The sequence below is a fragment of the Balaenoptera ricei genome, chromosome 19 (assembly GCF_028023285.1).
Source record: "Balaenoptera ricei isolate mBalRic1 chromosome 19, mBalRic1.hap2, whole genome shotgun sequence".
Taxonomy (NCBI): domain Eukaryota; kingdom Metazoa; phylum Chordata; class Mammalia; order Artiodactyla; family Balaenopteridae; genus Balaenoptera; species Balaenoptera ricei.
The window spans coordinates 45398307-45420951 of record NC_082657.1 but is presented as its reverse complement, the minus strand read 5'-3'; the positions used below and the strand labels follow the sequence as shown (position 1 = coordinate 45420951).

Below are 22645 nucleotides of genomic sequence, written 5' to 3'. Positions count from 1 at the left end.
TTGGTGCCTTCCTCTTTCTCTTTCTGAGTATTAAAAAATTCTCAGAATATCCAGTCCCTACCATCAGGAAACTTGCACAAGCCTCTTAGATAGCCTCATCCACCAGAGGGCAGACAGCACAAGCAAGAAGAACTACAATCCTGCAGCCTGTGGAACAAAAACCACATTCACAGAAAGATAGACAAGATGAAAAGGCAGAGGGCTATGTACCAGATGAAGGAACAAGATAAAACCCCAGAAAAACAACTAAATGAAGTGGAGATAGGCAACCTTCCAGAAAAAGAATTCAGAATAATGATAGTGAAGAAGATCCAGGACCTCGGAAAAAGAATGGAGGCAGAGACCAAGAAGATGAAAGAAATGTTTAACAAAGACCTAGAAGAATTAAAGAACAAACAAACAGAGATGAACAATACAATAACTGAAATGAAAACTACACTAGAAGGAATCAATAGGAGAATAACTGAGGCAGAAGAACGGATAAGTGACCTGGAAGACGGAATGGTGTAATTCACTGCTGCGGAACAGAATAAAGAAAAAAGAATGAAAAGAAATGAAGACAGGGCTTCCCTGGTGGCGCAGTGGTTGAGAATCTGCCTGCCAATACGGGGGACATGGGTTCGAGCCCTGGTCTGGGAAGATCCCACATGCCGCGGAGCAACTGGGCCCGTGAGCCACAACTACTGAGCCTGCGCGTCTGGAGCCTGTGCTCCGCAACAAGAGAGGCAGCGATAGTGAGAGGCCCGCGCACCGCGATGAAGAGTGGCCCCCACTCGCCACAACTAGAGAAAGCCCTAGCACAGAAACGAAGACCCAACACAGCCAAAAATAAAAATAAATGAATTTATTAAAAAAAAAAAATTGAAGACAGCCTAAGAGACCTCTGGGACAACATTAAACGCAACAACATTCGCATTATAGGGGTCCCAGAAGGAGAAGAGAAAGAGAAAGGACCAGAGAAAATATCTGAAGAGATTATAGTGGAAAACTTCCCTAACATGGGAAAGGAAATAGCCACCCAAGTCCAGGAAGTACAGAGAGTCCCATACAGGATAAACCCAAGGAGAAACATGCAGAGACACACAGTAATCAAATTGGTAAAAATTAAAGACAAAGAAAAATTATTAAAAGCAGCAAGGGAAAAATGACAAATAACATACAAGGGAACTCCCATAAGGTTAACAGCTGATTTCTCAGCAGAAACTCTACAAGCCAGAAGGGAGTGCCATGAGATACTTACAGTGATGAAAGGGAAGAACCTACAACCAAGATTACTCTACCTGGCAAGGATCTCATTCAGATTTGATGGAGAAATCAAAAGCTTTACAGACAAGCAAAAGCTAAGAGAATTCAGCACCACCAAACCAGCTCTACAACAAATGCGGAAGGAACTTCTCTAAGTGGGAAACACAAGAGAAGAAAAGGACCTACAAAAACAAACCCAAAACAATTAAGAAAATGGTCATAGGAACACACATATCGATAATTACCTTAAACATGAATGGATTAAATGCTCCAACCAAAACACACAGGCTTGCTTAATGGATACAAAATGGATACAATGGATACAAAAACAAGACCCATCTATACTGTCTACAAGAGACCCACTTCAGACCTAGGGACACATTCAGACTGAAAGTGAGGGGATGGAAAAAGATATTCCATGCAAATGGAAATCAAAAGAAAACCGGAGTAGCAATACTCATATCAGATAAAATACACTTTAAAATAAAGAATGTTACAAGAGATAAGGAAGGACGCTACATAATGATCAAGGGATCAATCCAAGAAGAAGATATAACAATTATAAATATGTATGCACCCAACATAGGAACACCTCAATACATAAGGCAACTGCTAACAGCTATAAAAGAGGAAATCTACAGTAACACAAAAATAGTGGGGGACTTTAACACCTCACTTACACCAATGGAGAGATCATCCAAAATGAAAATAAATAAGGAAACAGAAGCTTTAAATACACAAGAGACCAGATAGATTTAATTGATATTTATAGGACACTCCATCCAAAAACAGCAGATTACACTTTCTTCTCAAGTGCACATGGAACATTCTCCAGGATAGATCACATCTTGGGTCACAAATCAAGCCTCAGTAAATTTAAGAAAATTGAAATCATATCAAGCATTTTTTCTGACCACAACACTATGAGATTAGAAATGAATTACAGGGAAAAAAACGTAAAAAACACAAACACATGGAGGCTAAACAATACGTTACTAAATAACCAAGAGATCACTGAAGAAATCAAAGAGGAAATCAAAAAACACCTAGAGACAAATGACAATGAAAACACGACGATCCAAAACCTATGGGATGCAGCAAAAGCAGTTCTAAGAGGGAAGTTTATAGCTATACAAGCCTACCTCAAGAAACAAGAAAAATCTCAAACAATCTAACCTTACACCTAAAGGAACTAGAGAAAGAAGAACAAACAAAACCCAAAGTTAGCAGAAGGAAAGGAATCATAAAGATCAGAGCAGAAATAAATGAAATAGAAACAAAGAAAACAATAGCAAAGATCAATAAGACTAAAAGCTGGTTCTTCGAGAAGATAAACAAAATCGATAAACCATTAGCCAGAATCATCAAGAAAAAGAGGGAGAGGACTCAAATCAATAAAATTAGAAATGAAAAAGGAGAAGTTACAACGGACACCGCAGAAATACAAAGCATCCTAAGGGACTACTACAAGCAACTCTATGCCAATAAAATGGACAACCTGGAAGAAATGGACAAATTCTTACAAAGGTATAACCTTCCAAGACTGAACCAGGAAGAAATAGAAAATATGAACAGACCAATCACAAGTAATGAAATTGAAACCGTGATGAAAAATCTTCCAACAAACAAAAGTTCAGGACCAGATGGCCTCACAGGTGAATTGTATCAAACATTTAGAGAAGAGCTAACACCCATCCTTCTCAAACTCTTCGAAAGAATTGCAGAGGAAGGAACACTCCCAAACTCATTCTATGAGGCCACCATCACCCTGATACCAAAACCAGACAAAGATACCACAACAAAAGAAAATTACAGACCAATATCACTGATGAATATAGTTGCAAAAATCCTCAACAAAGGACTTCCCTGGTGGCGCAGTGGTTGAGAATCCGCCTGCCAATGCAAGGGTCACAGGTTCGATCCCTAGTCTGGGAAGATCCCACATGCTGTGGAGCAACTAAGCCCGTGCGCCACAACTACTGAGCCTGCACTCTAGAGCCCGCGAGCCACAACTACTGAGCCCGTGCGCCACAACTACTGAAGCCCGCGCGCCTAGAGCCTGTGCTCTGCAATAAGAGAAGCCACCACAGTGAGAAGCCCGTGCACCGTAACGAAGAGTAGCCCCCGCTCACTGCAACTAGAGAAACCCTGTGCGCAGCAACGAAGACCCAACAGAGCCAAAAATAAATAAATGAATAAATAAATTTATTAAAAAAAATCCTCAACAAAATACTAGCAAACAGAATCCAACAACACATTAAAAGGATCATACACCATGATCAAGTGGGATTTATCCCAGGGATGCAAGGATTCTTCAATATACGTAAATCAATCAATGTGATACACCATATTAACAAATTGAAGAATAAAAACCATATGATCATCTCAATAGATGCAGAAAAGCTTTTGACAAAATTTAACACCCATTTATGATAAAAACTCTCCAGAAAGTGGGCATAGAGAGAAACTACCTCAACATAATAAAGGCCATATACGACAAACCCACAGCAAACATCATTCTCAATGGTGAAAAACTGAAAGCATTTCCTCTAAGATCAGGAACGAGACAAGGATGTCCACTCTCACCACTATTATTCAGCATAGTTTTGGAAGTCCTAGCCACGGCAATCAGAGAAGAAAAAGAAATAAAAGGAATACAAATTGGAAAAGAAAAAGTAAAACAGTCACTGGACAGTTACAGAAAGATAGAGAAGATGAAAAGGCAGAGGGCTATGTACCAGATGAAGGAACAAGAAAAAACCCCAGAAAAACAACTAAATGAAGTGGAGATAGGCAACCTTCCAGAAAAAGAATTCAGAATAATGATAGTGAAGATGATCCAGGACCTTGGAATAAGAATGGAGGCAAAGATTGAGAAGATGCAAGAAATGATTAACAAAGACCTAGAAGAATTAAAGAACAAACAAACAGAGATGACCAATACAATAACTGAAATGAAAACTACACTAGAAGGAATCAATAGCAGAATAACTGAGGCAGAAGAACGGATAAGTGACCTGGAAGACAGAATGATGGAATTCACTGCTGCGGAACAGACTAAAGAAAAAAGAATGAAAAGAAATGAAGACAGCCTAAGAGACCTCTGGGACAACATTAAACGCAACAACATTCGCATTATAGGGGTCCCAGAAGGAGAAGAGAGAGAGAAAGGACCAGAGAAAATATTTGAAGAGATTATAGTCGAAAACTTCCCTAACATGGGAAAGGAAATAGCCACCCAAGTCCAGGAAGCGCAGAGAGTCCCATACAGGATAAACCCAAGGAGAAACACGCCGAGACACATAGTAATCAAAGTGGCAAAAATTAAAGACAAAGAAAAATTATTGAAAGCAGCAAGGGAAAAACGACAAATAACATACAAGGGAACTCCCATAAGGTTAACAGCTGATTTCTCAGCAGAAACTCTGCAAGCCAGAAGGGAGTGGCATGATATACTTAAAGTGATGAAAGGGAAGAAACTACAACCAAGATTACTCTACCCGGCAAGGATCTCATTTAGATTTGATGGAGAAATCAAAAGCTTTACAGACAAGCAAAAGCTAAGAGAATTCAGCACCACCAAACCAGCTCTACAACAAATGCTAAAGGAACTTCTCTAAGTGGGAAACACAAGAGAAGCAAAGGACCTACAAAAACAAACCCAAAACAATTAAGAAAATGGTCATAGGAACATACATATCGATTATTACCTTAAACGTGAATGGATTAAATGCCCCAACCAAAAGACACAGGCTTGCTGAATGGATACAAAAACAAGACCCATATATATGCTGTCTACAAGAGACCCACTTTAGACCTAGGGACACATACAGACTGAAAGTGAGGGGATGGAAAAAGATATTCCATGCAAATGGAAATCAAAAGGAAGCAATACTCATATCAGATAAAATAGACTTTAAAATAAAGAATGTTACAAGAGACAAGGAAGGACACTACATAATGATCCAGGGATCAATCCAAGAAGAAGATATAACAATTATAAATATATATGCACCCAACATAGGAGCACCTCAATACATAAGGCAACTGCTAACAGCTATAAAAGAGGAAATCGACAGTAACACAATAATAGTGGGGGACTTTAACACCTCACTTACACCAATGGACAGATCATCCAAAATGAAAATAAATAAGGAAACAGAAGCTTTAAATGACACAATAGACCAGATAGATTTAATTGATATATATCGGACATTCCATCCAAAAACAGCAGATTACACGTTCTTCTCAAGTGCGCACGGAACATTCTCCAAGATGGATCACATCTTGGGTCACAAATCAAGCCTCAGTAAATTTAAGAAAATTGAAATCATATCAAGCATCTTTTCTGACCACAACACTATGAGATTAGAAATGAATTACAGGGAAAAAAACGTAAAAAGGACAAACACATGGAGGCTAAACAATACGTTACTAAATAACCAAGAGATCACTGAAGAAATCAAAGAGGAAATCAAAAAATACCTAGAGACAAATGACAATGAAAACACGACGACCCAAAACCTATGGGATGCAGCAAAAGCAGTTCTAAGAGGGAAGTTTATAGCTATACAAGCCTACCTAAAGAAACAAGAAAAAGCTCAAGTAAACAATCTAACCTTACACCTAAAGAAACTAGAGAAAGAAGAACAAACAAAACCCAAAGTTAGCAGAAGGAAAGAAATCATAAAGATCAGAGCAGAAATAAATGAAATAGAAACAAAGAAAACAATAGCAAAGATCAATAAAACTAAAAGTTGGTTCTTTGAGAAGATACACAAAATTGATAAGCCATTAGCCAGACTCATCAAGAAAAAGAGGGAGAGGACTCAAATCAATAAAATCAGAAATGAAAAAGGAGAAGTTACAACAGACACTGCAGAAATACAAAGCATCCTAAGAGACTACTACAAGCAACTTTATGCCAATAAAATGGACAACCTGGAAGAAATGGACAAATTCTTAGAAAGGTATAACCTTCCAAGACTGAACCAGGAAGAAATAGAAAATATGAACAGACCAATCACAAGTAATGAAATTGAAACTGTGATTAAAAATCTTCCAACAAACAAAAGTCCAGGACCAGATGGCTTCACAGGTGAATTCTATCAAACATTTAGAGAAGAGCTAACACCCATCCTTCTCAAACTCTTCCAAAAAATTGCAGAGGAAGGAACACTCCCAAACTCATTCTATGAGGCCACCATCACCCTGATACCAAAACCAGACAAAGACACTACAAAAAAAGAAAATTACAGACCAATATCACTGATGAATATAGATGCAAAAATCCTCAACAAAATACTAGCAAACAGAATCCAACAACACATTAAAAGGATCATACACCACGATCAAGTGGGATTTATCCCAGGGATGCAAGGATTCTTCAATATACGCAAATCAATCAATGTGATACACCATATTAACAAATTGAAGAATAAAAACCATATGATCATCTCAATAGATGCAGAAAAAGCTTTTGACAAAATTCAACACCCATTTCTGATAAAAACTCTCCAGAAAGTGGGCATAGAGGGAACCTACCTCAACATAATAAAGGCCATATATGACAAACCCACAGCAAACATCATTCTCAATGGTGAAAAACTGAAAGCATTTCATCTAAGATCAGGAACGAGACAAGGATGTCCACTCTCACCACTATTATTCAACATAGTTTTGGAAGTCCTAGCCACGGCAATCAGAGAAGAAAAAGAAATAAAAGGAATACAAATTGGAAAAGAAGAAGTAAAACTGTCACTGTTTGCGGATGACATGATACTATACATAGAGAATCCTAAAACTGCCACCAGAAAACTGCTAGAGCTAATTAATGAATATGGTAAAGTTGCAGGATACAAAATTAATGCACAGAAATCTCTTGCATTCCTATACACTAATGATGAAAAATCTGAAAGAGAAATTATGGAAACACTCCCATTTACCATTGCAACAAAAAGAATAAAATGCCTAGGAATAAACCTACCTAGGGAGACAAAAGACCTGTATGCAGAAAACTATAAGACACTGATGAAAGAAATTAAAGATGATACCAACAGATGGAGAGATATACCATGTTCTTGGATTGGAAGAATCAACATTGTGAAAATGAGTATACTACCCAAAGCAATCTACAGATTCAATGCAATCCCTATCAAATTACCAATGGCATTTTTTACGGAGCTAGAACAAATCATCTTAAAATTTGTATGGAGACACAAAAGACCCCGAATAGGCAAAGCAGTCTTGAGGCAAAAAAATGGAGCTGGAGGAATCAGACTCCCTGACTTCAGACTATACTACAAAGCTACAGTAATCAAGACAATATGGTACTGGCACAAAAACAGAAACATAGATCAATGGAACAAGATAGAAAGCCCAGAGATTAACCCACGCACCTATGGTCAACTAATCTATGACAAAGGAGGCAAAGATATACAATGGAGAAAAGACAGTCTCTTCAATAAGTGGTGCTGGGAAAACTGGACAGCTACATGTAAAAGAATGAAATTAGAATACTCCCTAACACCATACACAAAAATAAACTCAAAATGGATTAGAGACCTAAATATAAGACTGGACACTATAAAACTCTTAGAGGAAAACATAGGAAGAACACTCTTTGACATAAATCACAGCAAGATCTTTTTTGATCCACCTCCTAGAGTAATGGAAATAAAAACAAAAATAAACAAGTGGGACCTAATGAAACTTCAAAGCTTTTGCACAGCAAAGGAAACCATAAACAAGACGAAAAGACAACCCTCAGAATGGGAGAAAATATTTGCAAGTGAATCAACGGACAAAGGATTAATCTCCAAAATATATAAACAGCTCATTCAGCTCAATATCAAAGAAACAAACACCCCAATCCAAAAATGGGCAGAAGACCTAAATAGACATTTCTCCAAAGAAGACATACAGACGGCCACGAAGCACATGAAAAGATGCTCAACATCACTAATTATTAGAGAAATGCAAATCAAAACTACAATGAGGTATCACCTCACTCCTGTTAGAATGGGCATCATCAGAAAATCTACAAACAACAAATGCTGGAGAGGGTGTGGTGAAAAGGGAACCCTCTTGCACTGTTGGTGGGAATGTCAATTGATACAGCCACTATGGAGAAGAGTATGGAGGTTCCTTAAAAAACTAAAAATAGAAATTACCATATGACCCAGGAATCCCACTACTGGGCATATACCCAGAGAAAAACATAATTCAAAAAGACGCATGCACCCCAATGTTCATTGCAGCACTATTTACAATAGCCAGGACATGGAAGCAACCTAAATGCCCATCAACAGACGAATGGATAAAGCAGATGTGGTACATATATACAATGGAATATTACTCAGCCATAAAAAGGAACGAAATTGGGTCATTTGTAGAGACATGGATGGATCTAGAGACTGTCATACAAAGTGAAGTAAGTCAGAATGAGAAAAACAAATATCGTATATTAGCGCATATATGTGGAACCTAGAAAAATGGTACAGATGAACCAGTTTGCAGGGCAGAAATTGAGACACAGATGTAGAGAACAAATGTATGGACACCAAGGGGGGAAAGCGGCGGGGGGGGGGGGGGGTGGCGGTTGTGTGATGAATTGGGCGATTGGGATTGACATGTATACACTGACGTGTATAAAATTGATGACTAACAAGGACCCGCTGTATAAAAAAATAAATAAAATAAAATTTTAAAATTTTAAAAAAAATTCTCAGAATAGTGTAGAAATCTTACAAATATTCTTCTTAGTTCCTGGAGAGGGACCACCTCTGCTGGTGGAAAAAATGTGGTCTCAGAAGTGGGCATGCACAAATAGTGTTCCATACAAAGCATACAGCTCTGCAAGTGTGGTAGAGTATGTACAATCAGGAATGTTTCATTTTCAATTTGGCATGACCTGCTCTCATCATATAATGCTTATTTTCCTCTTGATATTAGAAAAAGAAAAAAAACTTCTGGATAAAGACAGAAATGAAGTAGTATCACAATCTTCTTCCCCTAATACCTAACAAAATAAACAAAATGTATATGTGTGGGGGGTAGGAAACAGCCAAAAATCTACCAGTAATAACCAAACAAAGAACAACTTTGAGCTATAAACTTCAAAAGGGCAAGGGGGTGGTGAGGACTGTGAAACAGAAGACTCTGATGCAGTGTGGCAGAGATGCTAACCAATCCATACCTTCACTCACCAGGAACGGTAATAGGAAAAGTGAGCAAATAAAATTAAAGAGTAAATTAATGGAATAAAAGTAATAAAGTGGGAAAATAAAATAGCAGAGAATGCTAACTAATTTGTAGCAAAGTAGATCAAAGTTCTAAGTAGGCAGCTCTGAGGCAAGTCAAGGAAAAACTCTGCCTCACGAAGAAAAGATCCTACATTCTGCTCCAGGGCCTTTGGCAGAGGCAAAAAAGGTCAGGAGTGCTTACATCTTTCAGAACTCTGCATTGTACAAGAGGAACAAGCAAAGCTCATGAAAATATGATACATACTAGAATACTGGGAGTGGGCCACGTACATGATATTGTTCAGTCTCTTGAGCCAAACCCAACAAGGCCTATCCTAAACTAATTCTCTACCTCTTTACCCCAATCGCCTCAGGTTATAGACCAAAGCTCTCAAACAAAATGGGAGGAAAAGACAAGGCAATTATGCAACCATAATATACATGTTTTGTTTTTGTTTTTACTTAAGGAAAAAAGTAAGAAATTATGCAAAAGACAGTTGAAAAAACAATAAAAATGAAAACAAAACCTCCCCTCAACACACACACACACAGGAAACAGAACCCAGAAATTGACTGCTGGTGAATGCTCCACACTAAAAGATTCAAGAATATAAATTCAATAAATCATGAGACCAAATATAATGATAAAATATCAAATGAGTGGGAAGTGGCGCCAAGGAACCAATTTAAAATTCAAAACACAATACACATCGCAGGGGGCTTCCCTGGTGGCGCAGTGGTTAAGAATCCGCCAGCCAATGCAGGGGACATGGGTTCGAGCCCTGGTCTGGGAAGATCCCACAGGCTGCGGAGCAACTAAGCCCGTGGGCCACAACTACTGAGCCTGTGCTCTAGAGCCCGCAAGCCACAACTACGGAAGCCCGCATGCATAGAGCCCGTGCTCCACAACAAGAGAAGCCACCGCAATAAGAAGCTTGTGCACTGCAACGAAGAGCAGCCCCCACTTGCCACAACTAGAGGAAGCCCACGAGCAGCAACGAAGACCCAATGCAGCCAAAAATAAATAAATAAATAAATAGATTTATTTAAAAAAAAAAAAAAGACATTAAAGTATCCCGAGAAAAGAACATAGATATGGAGGACAGACAAAGAAGTCAACATCTGAATAGTAACTGGAGTCTCTGAAGTAAAGACAAAACATATGGAACAGGAAATATATAGATACATAATGTAGAAAATTTTTCTTGCAGGAAGGAAGAATCTCAATTTGAAAGGGAGCATCATAGGTAGTGGGGAAGACTGAAAAAGAAACATCAACCTCCAGACATACTCTGGTTAAGTAAATAATTTCAAGTATAATGAATGATATAATTTCTAAAGAAACAAGTTAGAAAAAAAAATAAGCCACTCACAAGGAGAATATAAAACATTGATAATATTCAAAGTGTTAGTCTTCCTTTAAGCAGGGAGCCCTGGCAGTGGAAGCACCCAGTCCTAACCACCAGACTGCCAGGGAATTCCCCCTCCCCAGCCCCGCTTTTTTTGGCAGGGAATCAGTTTTTAATTAAAGGAATACTGTGGAAACAAATCACTTGTACTCCCAAAAGATTGTTTATTTAAGCACTTGTAAATAACTTCTTTCAAAAGGCAAAGATACAAGAAATGGGGAATTCCCTGGCAGTCCAGTGGTTAGGACTCTGTGCTTTCACTGCCAGAGCCTGGGTTCAATCCCTGGTCCGGGAACTAAGACCTCACAAGCTGCTCGGTGCAGCCATTTATAAACAAAGGGGGGTGGGGGCTTCCCTGGTGGTCCAGGGGTAAAGAATCCACCTTACTATGCAGGGGACTCTGGTTCGATCCCTGGTCAGGGAACTAAGATTCCACATGTCGTGGGGCAACTAAGCCCGCGTGCCACAACTACTGAGCTCGCGCACCTCAACTAGAGCTGGCGTGCAGCAAAGTACAGAGCCCACGAGCTCTGGAACCCACGCGCCACAACTACAGAGCCGAAGCGCCCTGCAGCCTGAGCATCACAACTAGAGAAGAGAAAACCCGCATGCCACAGCTAGAGAGAAGCCATGAAGAGCCAGCATGCCGAAACAAATGATCCTGCATGCCTCAACGAAGATCCCGCGTGCTGCAACTAAGACACAACGCAACCAAAAGTAAATAAATAAAATAAAATAAATAAATATTTTAAAATAAATTTTTAAAATTTTTGAAAAAGAAAAGAAAAAAATATACAAGAAATGAAGCAAAGAAACCTCCTAAATTAAGCTGTCATTAAGAGCAAACTGTAACTCTGATAACAAAGGGTAAAGTTCCTATGTTGAGTTTTCCTGACCTTTTTTTTTCTTTCAGTTTTATTGAGCTATAATTGACATACAGCACTGTAAATTTAAGGTATACAGCATAATTACTTGATTTACACATATTGCTAACTGATTACCATGATAAATTTAATTAACATCCATGACTTCATACAGTTATATGGGGGAGGGCGTTTTCTTGTGATGAGAACTACTCTCTTAGCAACTTTCAAATATACCATACAACAGTGTTAACTACATTCACCATGTTGTACATTACATCCCCACTACTTATAACTGGAAGTTTGTACATTTTGACTACCCTCATCCAGTGCCCCCCACCAACCCCCTGCCTCTGGTAACCACAAATCTGATCTCTTTTTCTAGAACTGACATTTCTTGCTACAAGTCATTTTAAAACCCACCTAAAATGTAAGGATTTGTTTGTCAAGAACTACAAAACATGTTTAGATAATGACAATAAATCACAAAGCATGGCTGGTATACGAAATGATAGCCCATAAACTGTATTAGTTCAAATTTACTTCAGATATAATTAATTTCTCCACTACAATACACAATGCCATAAGACAAGTACTGAGAGAAAAAACTGAGTATCAAGATTATTATACATAGCCATTCTGATGTTTGAGTATATAAAGGCAACAAATAAACATTCTCAAACATGAAAGAATGCAAGGAATATAGAATCCAAAGCCCTCCTTAAACAAACAAAAACACTTGAAAAAGAAAAAATAAAAAAGAATTAGTAGTAATCACTGAATCCAACTATCAATACATATAGGACTAAGCTAAATAACAGGAGTGGTGGGACATGAGGCAGGGAGATGTCTATAGATCTGAAAGGAAGAATAATATAAGCAACAAAATTCAGGAGGTAGAGGGTAGTGCAGGGGGAAGAAGTTTAAGAGAGACAATTACCTCATTTTTCAGAAAAGGGAGCAATTTATACCATCTAAATCTAAAACAAAAATTCAATCTCTCAATAATTTATTTAATCTCTTTGACCTTAGAAAGACCTTTTAGGACCTCTTAGAGTGAAGAACAATATCTAAGATTCAGTAGTTCACATAGTTTTATTTCTGTTTCATTTTTTAAATGTTTCATTCAAGTAAAATTAAAGTTAATATTCAATTCTTATGAGTCAAACTTACATATTATATTTTATACACTCGAATATTATATAATTATAATAATTTCACTTTAGTTTTATTTTCTTCTAATAAATTCAAATAAAAATTAATTTAATTACAAAGATGTCCAACATAATCCTATCCTTAAAAAAAATCCATGCATTTTTCTAGTCATCCATCTAGTCTTCCACTAAACATACACATAGAGAATTATCTGGAATGTTAATCAAATGTTAACAACTGCTTATTTCTGAGGGGTTTAGATTTTAGGTATTTTATTGCTTTATTCTTTCTATTTTTCTGTATTATTTGGACTTTAAACAAGCATGTATTGTACTTATAAACATAACACAATTTTTTCTCTTTTAAATCAGAAAAACAACTATTTGACCATTATAATCTTTCCCCAGAGTTTCACCAGCTGGAGAGTCAGTCCAGGAAGAATATCTTTTAGCCTAGCAAAAAAAAAAAAACCTCAATGCGGAAGTGCTGCTATATCAACAACGACACAAAACCTCAATGTAAGCTTTCTAGGTTTGAAAATTTTCTCTCTTCGGGCTCAGCAGTACCTGACTGAATAGACCGTATCATTAACAGATGTATGGTATCTGCAGAAACACCCCCAAAATCTCATACCTTCACAACAGGATGTCCCCCAGTAGATGCTTTTACTGCTCCTCGGCTACCTTCAGTTTCGTAATGGGCTCGATGATGAGTTTTAGGTTGCACTTCTATTTTCAGTTCATATTGTCCAAAATGAGTTGGTAAAGGCCAGTCTAGTGGAGGTAATGAAGACGTGCTATAAACAAAACACACAAAGATGCATTTCACCACACTAGTATTGTCAAATAATGATTCAAATTACTTGCACCAACATTTCTTCCCATGATCATTGAAGCAAAGTATTCAAAAAATAAAATAAAAAAAACAAAACTTCACTTAATAAGTTATAACACTGGATATGGTGGGTGTTTAAGAAATAATTCTTTAACCTGAAGAATAAAATCAATTTTATCTACTTTTTAGTTTCGTATATATATTTTTTAAAAGGACAAATTCTAACATTTCATAAAACTGTAACTTTCTCAAATATGTGTATATAATTACAAAAACAATCAAAATAATTTAAACAGCTTAAAGGGGAGAGGTTCATTTAGATATATTAACATTGAAAATATGACATTAGAAAAGAAACAACTTCTATGTCCACAGGTCAAATATGAATGGACCCAAACCTAGAATGATTTGTATTAGAAAGTAATATCTTCTTAATGATTGGTGAAATGGGACTTTAAAGGTCTCTTCTACCTTTGAAATGCTATCATGCCTACAGTAAATTCCTAAATGATTTCATTACTTCCTTGAATGTCCTCAGCCTAGCTTTACCAGCTACTCTGAAGCTCAAAGGTATTAATTTTTATTAGTCTGAAGCAACAACTCAATTTCATCAACTCTCAGCGAGTTTCTGCACTTGTTCAAGCAAACCCTTAAAAAGATTAAGATAATTTTCAGATGCAGAGTGATGGGCTCAAAGGAATCTTCAATACCATAATTCCACATTATATTTTTCTAAAGATCTAGATCCAGAAATAAACATTCATACCAACGAAAAACCATTTTTAAAAAAAGTAAACAGACCAACTCAGTGTGGGGATTTAATACATGGTAAGTTGTCTTTTCTAATCAATTATAGACTAGATTGATTCTATAAATGGCATTGTGATAACTGATAAGCCATTTAGAAAATAAAGTCATTACAATAGTCTTCACTCCAGTCCTTAGCCGGACTCAAGATTCAAAAAAAAAAAAAAAATATATATATATATAAAATTTATAAATACAAATACTACATATGTTACGTACACATATTATAAAAATTATACATATGGGCTTCCCTGGTGGCGCAGTGGTTGAGAGTCTGCCTGCCAATGCAGAGCACACGGGTTCAAGCCCCGGTCCGGGAAGATCCCACATGCCGCGGAGCAACTGGGCCCGTGAGCCACAATTGCTGAGCCTGCGCGTCTGGAGCCTGTGCTCCGCAACAAGAGAGGCTGCCATAGTGAGAGGCCCGCGCGCTGTGATGAAGAGTGGCCCCCACTTGCCGCAACTGGAGAAGGCCCTCGCGCAGAAACGAAGACCCAACACAGCCATAAATAAATTAAATAAATAAATAAATAATTTTTAAAAAAAAAAAAAAAAAAAAAAAAAAAAAAAAATTATACATAAAAATTTTGTTAGAAACTTGTGAAAGTTAGTTTTTTTGTTTATTTGTAGTTACTTTAGAGTGGGGTAGGCTTTCAAATATAACATAAAATCCAAAAGCCGTGAAGGAAAAGACAAACTTGAATATATAAAATTTAAAAATTCCTCTACAACAACAAAAAAAGCACAAACTTATAAAGTCAAAAGACAAAAAAAAAAATTATGGAAAAAAACACTTGCCACAAATATAAGAAGCAAATTTCACTTGTATATTGAGTTCTTAAAAATATAAAAAGCCTATTCCCAAGTGGTTTTATTAGTAATTTAATTCATATTATAATCAATCTTTTACAAGAAGCTTTTGTGGACAAGAAAATTGCTTCTAGGGATTCTTAAATGTAATTAATTTGCTATTATCTACAATTCATTATACACTTTTAAAATGATAACTTTAGCCTATCTAAAGACACTTTTAAAACTAAAAGGAAAATAAATGTGGACTTTGTCTGGAAGAAACTGAAGAAAAAAAAAAAGGAGGAGGAAGAAAAACGGTCAAATAATTCTATATAGATAATGTAGTTACATGCCACCAATAACACATAAACATGAAAAATGACCATCATCTATTTCCATCAACTCACCGAAATATAGGGGTGTGACCAGGCTTTGGTTTGCTCCAGGTAAAGGGTGAAGGAACTGAAAGAAATTGGTCACCAGATGAATCTTTCTTTAAAGGATACTGAGATCCAAGGCCATCATCTATTGAAGTTTCCCGGGACGGTGAAAGATTCCCTTGGTCATCTGAACAGAGTTCTAATTTTCCTGGTAGTACAGTAGCTTGATCTTCACAAGTCTTCCTTGTTTTCAGGGGAATATCAGTCTCTACACAGTACTGAAATGGAAAAAGTGCAGGGCCAAGGCCTGATCCACCCTGGACAGAAGCATTGAGCCAGGTATCTTCTGTTACACTTCCCCTGGGGGAGTGACCAGGAGAAGGAACAGGTGAGTGATGAGGCGAAAGGGACCCAGCATAACAAACCTCAGCACTAGAGTGCCGCCGTTTCCCACAAGGGGAAGTAGGCCTTGATGAGGGTCCTGAGGCTGGCCTGGGGCTCAGCCAATTCTCATCAGTGACACTAGATCTAGGAGAGTGGCAAGGAGATTGCCTAGGTGACAAGGAGTGTCCAAGTCCATACTGTTGATTCCAGGACTCTTCTCCAGGGCAGCCTCCTGGGGAGCCACCAGGAGAAGTCAGAGGGGATCCGAGAGTAAATCGGGCAGCAGCTTCATTCAACTCCGAATCCACATCATCATAAATATGTGAAAGAGATTCACAAGAAGACGCATCTGAGAACCAGCTCCTAGAAGAGATGCTGCTGGCAGGACTAGGACTAAGGGAAGACTCCCGGTAGGATGGCTCAAGAGGAAGATAGAGATGATCTCTAGAAGGCCTTTCCAAATATTCCCTTTCTGGGTCATTTATGTGTAGGTCATCTTCATGAGCATCAATTTCTTGATGACAGTTAGGAGAGATGGATGTAATTTGAATACTTGGGCACTCAAAGGGTTTGGGACCACCTAATGGGCTGTATTTAGATTCAGGAATTTCACAAGTTCCTTCATAGTTTTTGTGACCTTGGAGCTGAAACGATGGTGACAAAACAGAAGAGTGAGACGGTAATCCATGATGTGGTAAGCAAAGTGGTGAGTTTAAAGTAGATGGAGGTGGATCTACATTAAAGATGTAAATGGATGCACAATCATCTGGCTCAAGATCTATGGGGGTTGGGGGGAACAAAAAAGAAAAAAATTAACAAAACAAGAAATTAGAAATCTTAGATGTATAAATTACTAGATGAGAATGTAAATAATAAACTTGAGAGGAAGAAAGTGGGACACAAAATGTACATTAGCTCCACTGAAGAGTGGTGTGTGTGTGTGTGTGTGTTTTAATGTATCTGATTATTTCTGCAGATATACATAATTATCACATATTTAATTTTTTCTTTTTCTGTATTTCCGTATTTTCTAAAATAAGAATCTGAAAACAATAAATATTTTTATAAAAGAAATAATCATATCCATAATTCTAAAAAATATTCACAGAATTGTGTAATGATATGATCATAGAAATTCAGCCTCATCTGGGGTCTGCAGGTTAAAATGGAGTAAAGGATAAAGCAGAGTCTTTGAAAGGTTTTTAATTATAAGTATACACACTAGTTTATTAATGCAAAGTATTACAGACTGAAATTCAGGAGACCTAGACACTAGCCTACCTCTGCCATTAGTTGTGAGCTTAGTCACATATTTTAACCTCTCCAAGGCCTCAGTTTCCTTGCAATAAAATTCAGGAAATGTTTATGATGAACAGAAAGAGTTCTTCCCTTCAGTCACAACATCAAGAATTCATATCTTTGGTCATGGCAAACCAGGTTACAAAAGCCACATTACCCCACTGGATCCTTTACCTCAACTAGAAAATAACAGGGCTTTTAACTATTGATTAATTGTTAAAGTAATCTCATAAAGGCAGAACTTTTAAAATGTATCCCTTGCTAGAGTAATACTAAATAAGTCCTGCCAAATTACCTACTGAGAGCACCTGCAGCAATAAGGGTATTTTTGCAACTTCACTTTTAGGAAGGAGCGATTATTTTCCATTTTCACAGAGGCAGAAGTAGTACTAACCCCTCATACAAGGTGCTGGTTGAACACCTTCACTTTTTCCAAAGAGATCACCACTGGGAAACCAAAGACAAAACTGTTCATAGATACAACAAAGAGAAGCACAAATCTGTAGCCTCTTCTCAAAAGTACTCAAGTAGATCACATTATTTAATTGCATAAGTACCAGTGGAAAATAACAAACACATGTCTTTAGACTCTTGGTGTCATTAGCCAGCATCCTATAATTTAACTACCTCCATAAGTCCTAGATTTTGGAGTTTTTAAGATGTTCTGTGGTTAGAGAACATACTCAGTAAAGAGTTCTTACATATATTAAAACAACAAAACAAAACCCCCTAGGTTTAAACCCTGGCTCTGCCTTTCCACCACTGTGTGAACATGGACAAGTTATTTAACCTGCTTGAACCTCAGTTTTCTGAGGCACTTTTTTGTATAAAACTGGAAGGCTGTGAGCAGAGCATTACCTGAAATGCACAGGACCATTTTAAGGCAAGCAACCTAACACAATGACTAACATAGCAAGAACCCAATACATACCTTATTTTTTTTTAATTCTGAAATATTTCCTAATAAATTGAAACACCTTTCTAAGTATACCACTCACTCCACTCTCTCACTCCACTTACTGAATCAAGAGGAAAAGGAAATCAGAACTCCAAAGAAGAAAACCCATCTGTGACTTAGATAAAAAGCTGAAGGGGGCTTCCCTGGTGGCACAGTGGAATCCGCCTGCCAATGCAGGGGACACGGGTTCAAGCCCTGGTCCGGGAAGATCCCACATGCCGCGGAGCAGCTAAGCCTGTGCGCCACAACTACTGAGTCTGCGCTCTAGAGAGCCCACGAGCCACAACTACTGAGTCCACATGCCACAACTACTGAAGCACGCGTGCCTGGAGCCCATGCTTCACAAGAGAAACCACCACAATGAGAAGCCCACGTACTGCAACGAAGAGTAGCTCCCGCTCACTGCAACTAGAGAAAGCCCACGCACAGCAATGAAGACCCCAAGACAGCCAAAAATAAAAACAAATAAATAAATTTATTAAAAAAAAGGAAAAAAAAAAGCTGAAGGGAAAAGCTATTAAAAATAAACAACAAGGACTTCCCTGGTGGCGCAGTGGTTAGAAATACGCCTGCCAATGCAGGGGACAGGGGTTCGAGCCCTGGTCCGGGAGGATCCCACATGCCACGGAGCAACTAAGCCCGTGCGCCACAACTGCTGAGCCTGCGCTCTAGAGCTCACGAGAAGAAAGAAAACAAATAAAAAATAAATAAATAAATAAACAACAAGGACTTCACTGGTGGCACAGTGGTTAAGAATCTGCCTGCCAATGCAGGGGACACAGGTTCGAGCCCTGGTCCGGGAAGATCCCACACGCCGCGGAGCAACCAAGCCCGTGAGCCACAACTACCAAGCCTGCGTGCTGCAACTACTGAAGCCCGCACGCCTAGAGCCCGTGCTCCGAAACAAGAGAAGCCATCGCAATGAGAAGCCCATGCACCACAATAAAGAGTAGAAAGCCCGTGGGCAACAAAGAAGACCCAACGCAGCCAAAAATAAATAAATGTATTAAAAAAATAATAATAAACAACAAAATGAAAAGGTTTGGGGGAAAATGGGGAGTGACTGCTAATGGGTATTGGGTTTCTTTCTGGGGTGATGAAAATGTTGTAACAGTGACTGTGGTAATGGGTGCCCTATTCTGTGAATAAACTAAAAACCACTAAATTGTAAACTCTAAATGGGTGAATTGTACGGTATGTAAATTATATCTCAATAAAGCTGTAATAAATATATAGTGAAAATATGTATATTTTTCACAATTAAAAGTATTTTTTAAAAGTTAAAAAATTTGTTTCTTATCTGACTCTAAGAAAATCATCAAAGAAATTGTAAACAAGTGCTATCACCTCACATTTAACATTTTCATGTATGTCCTGGTCTACATGGGTATATATTTTATACAGTTGGACCATAACAGTTTTGGGTTTTTTTAAAACCTTTTATTAAAGGATAAGGTACATACACAAAAGTACACATAAGTATACAGTTTGGGTAAACTGTCACAAACATACACACCCTGTAATAGCTCCCTTTAAAAAAAAGAACACAGGAGGAGGGATAAATTAGGAGTTTGGGATTAGCAGATACAAACTACTATATAAAAAGTAGATAAACAACAAGGTCCTACTGTATGGCACAGGAAGTTATATTCAATATCCTGTAATAAACTATAATGGAAAATAATCTGAAAAAGAATATATATATATATATATATATATATATATATATATATATATATATATATATACACACACACACATACACATCTGAATCCCTTTGCTGTACACCAGAAACTAATACAACACTGTAAATCAACTATACTTCAAAAAGAAAAAAAAAAAAGAACATCTCAGAAGTCCCCCTTTGGCTCCCTTCCAAGTTATTACCTCTCCCACAAAAGTAACCACTATACTGACTTCTAACAGCCTAGATTTGTTTTGCCTATTTAACATACAACTTGGTCTTTCAATTTTTTCATATTTAATTGGGCTTTATAAAGTTTCTAAACCATTTTCAAGGCCATATAAAATGTCAAAAGTCAATGATCATAGTTATTTCCTACTTTTTACTCTTATAAGTAATGTAGCATTGAACATCTCTATACCTATAGCTTTTTATCTTCTTTTGAAGTAGTCTTCAAGGATAAATTAAGGGCAGAGTTACTAGATGACAGGGCACACACATTTTTAGCACTCCTACTACATAGCGACATTTGTTTCATAAGACTTGTTTTAATTTGCAACACTGGAGGGACATAAGACAGTTTCTTCAACCAAGATGTTATTTTAAAATTTAGTGTAATTTAGGACTAAAATGGTTCTGTATGAAATATGATGTTTGTAGGCTGCAAAGAACAGAAAACTGAACTCAAAGTAGCTGAGGGGGAGGGGCAGTATTTTTCATCCAACAATAACACCAGGTCCAAAGGTAGAACATCTCCAGTGTAGGTGTTATTTCTTCAGTTCAACAAAGTCATTAACCAGTTTCTTTCTGTATTCCCATTTTGCCATTTTGCAGGTGCTAACTTTGTCCTATTCACTTTTCAACCATATATGTGTATTTTGCCCTAAAATCAGAAGCAATGTGATCATTCATTTAATAAATATTTTTTGAGTAGCTACTATATAGCAGGCATGTTGTAGACACTGAAAACATGAGTAAGCTTTACATATGAGTAAAGTCACCATCCTCTTAGAACTTATATTCTAGTAAAATGTCAGGTGGTGATATTTGCTATAAGGAAAAATAAAATAGAGTAAGGAGAATGGAGTAGGGAAGAGGGGAAGTTAATTTAGATAGGTCAGAAAAGGGCTCTTTCTCCAATGTTTGAGGAGATACCAAAAGGATATGAGGAATGAGCTATACAGAGATCTAGGGGAAGAATATTGTGGGTATAGGAAATAGTGAGTGCAAAAGGCCTGAGAATGGAGTATTTTTGGAGTGTATGAGAAAAAGCAAGAAGGCCAGTGGGAATAGAGTGAGGAGATAAAATGATAAGGGCTTGGTGGGGGGTGGGGCCACTGGCTACTCAAGTAAGGCCTCACAAACCAGTAGAATGACTGGTTTTTATTACGAGATGAGAAACCACAGGAGGGGTGTAAGCAAAGGAGTGTGGTGATCTGATATACATAATCTGATATACATTTAAGAGACTATTGTTATAAGCCAGGTGCAAAATAATGGAGCATAAGGACCCAGGAGGTGGTGGGTTGTAAAAGTAGAGGAAACATTAAGAAGTGAGTTTTTTTTAAATTATGGTAGAGCTGTCAGAACTCACTGATGAATTAAATGGGAGAAAGAGGGGACTCAAAGATGACACCAAGGTTTTGGGCCTGAACTATTACAAGAACAGTACTTCTAATTACTGAAATGAAGGAGAAAATGAGACACAGTTGAGAGATATGAAATAAAAAAACTTTACTTTGGACATATTAAATGTGAGATTCCAATAAACTTTCCAAGTAGAGATATCAAGTAGATAGTTACATTAAAAAGTCTCAGCCTTGGGACTTCCTTGGCAGTCCAGTGGTTAAGACTCCACATTCCCAATGCAGGAGGCACGGGTTCGATCCCTGGCTGGGAGCTAAGATCCTGCATGCCGCACGGTGCGGCCTAAAAAAAAAAAAAAAAAAAAGTCTCAGCCTGGCCATATAAATTTGGGAGTCTTATGAATGTATAGATAATATTTGAAGCCATAAAACCAGAAGAGATGACTAGGGAGTGAGTTTAGATAGAGATAGATATAGAAGAAAGCAGGCCACAGGGAGATCAGCTTGGTGCTTTGCAATGACCTAGAGGGATGGGATAGGGAGGATGGGAGGGAGGCTCAAGAGGGAGGGGATATATGTATGCATATGGCTGATTCACTTTGGTGTACAACAGGAACTAATACAGTATTGTGAAGCAATTATACTCCAATAAAGATCTATTAAAAAAAAGAAGAAGAAAGCAGGCAACTGAGGCATAGAGGATTCCAAACTTTAGCGACAGGGAGACAAAAAAGAATGGATAAGAAGAAGAAGAGACAGTCAGTGAAATGGAAGAACCAAAAGAGTGTGGATTACCAGAATCCAAGTGAAAAAAGTGTTCATTCATTCAACAACTATTTATAATGTGATTAGTATTTTCTAGGAATTGTTCTAGATGCTAGGTGTAAATAAGACATGCATGGTCCCTGCCCTCATGAAGTGTACAGTCTCAGAGGAGATCGACAAAAACAAAAATTAAAAACTGTAAGTATTACTAAGTGGTGGGAAAGAGACTAAAGAAGGAACC

General features: G+C 37.6%; 1 protein-coding gene across 2 annotated transcripts in view; it reads right to left on the bottom strand.

Moving 5' to 3' along the window:
- Positions 1-22645, bottom strand: part of NFATC3 (nuclear factor of activated T cells 3) — a 134578-nt gene that overhangs the window by 77051 nt on the left and 34882 nt on the right. For both annotated transcript variants that reach the window (XM_059904578.1, XM_059904577.1), the window contains exons 2-3: positions 15756-16890; positions 13549-13711 (exon numbers count right to left, since the gene is read on the bottom strand). In XM_059904578.1, the coding sequence (XP_059760561.1) occupies positions 13549-13711; positions 15756-16890 (1298 nt within the window). The remainder of the gene's footprint in view (positions 1-13548; positions 13712-15755; positions 16891-22645) is intronic.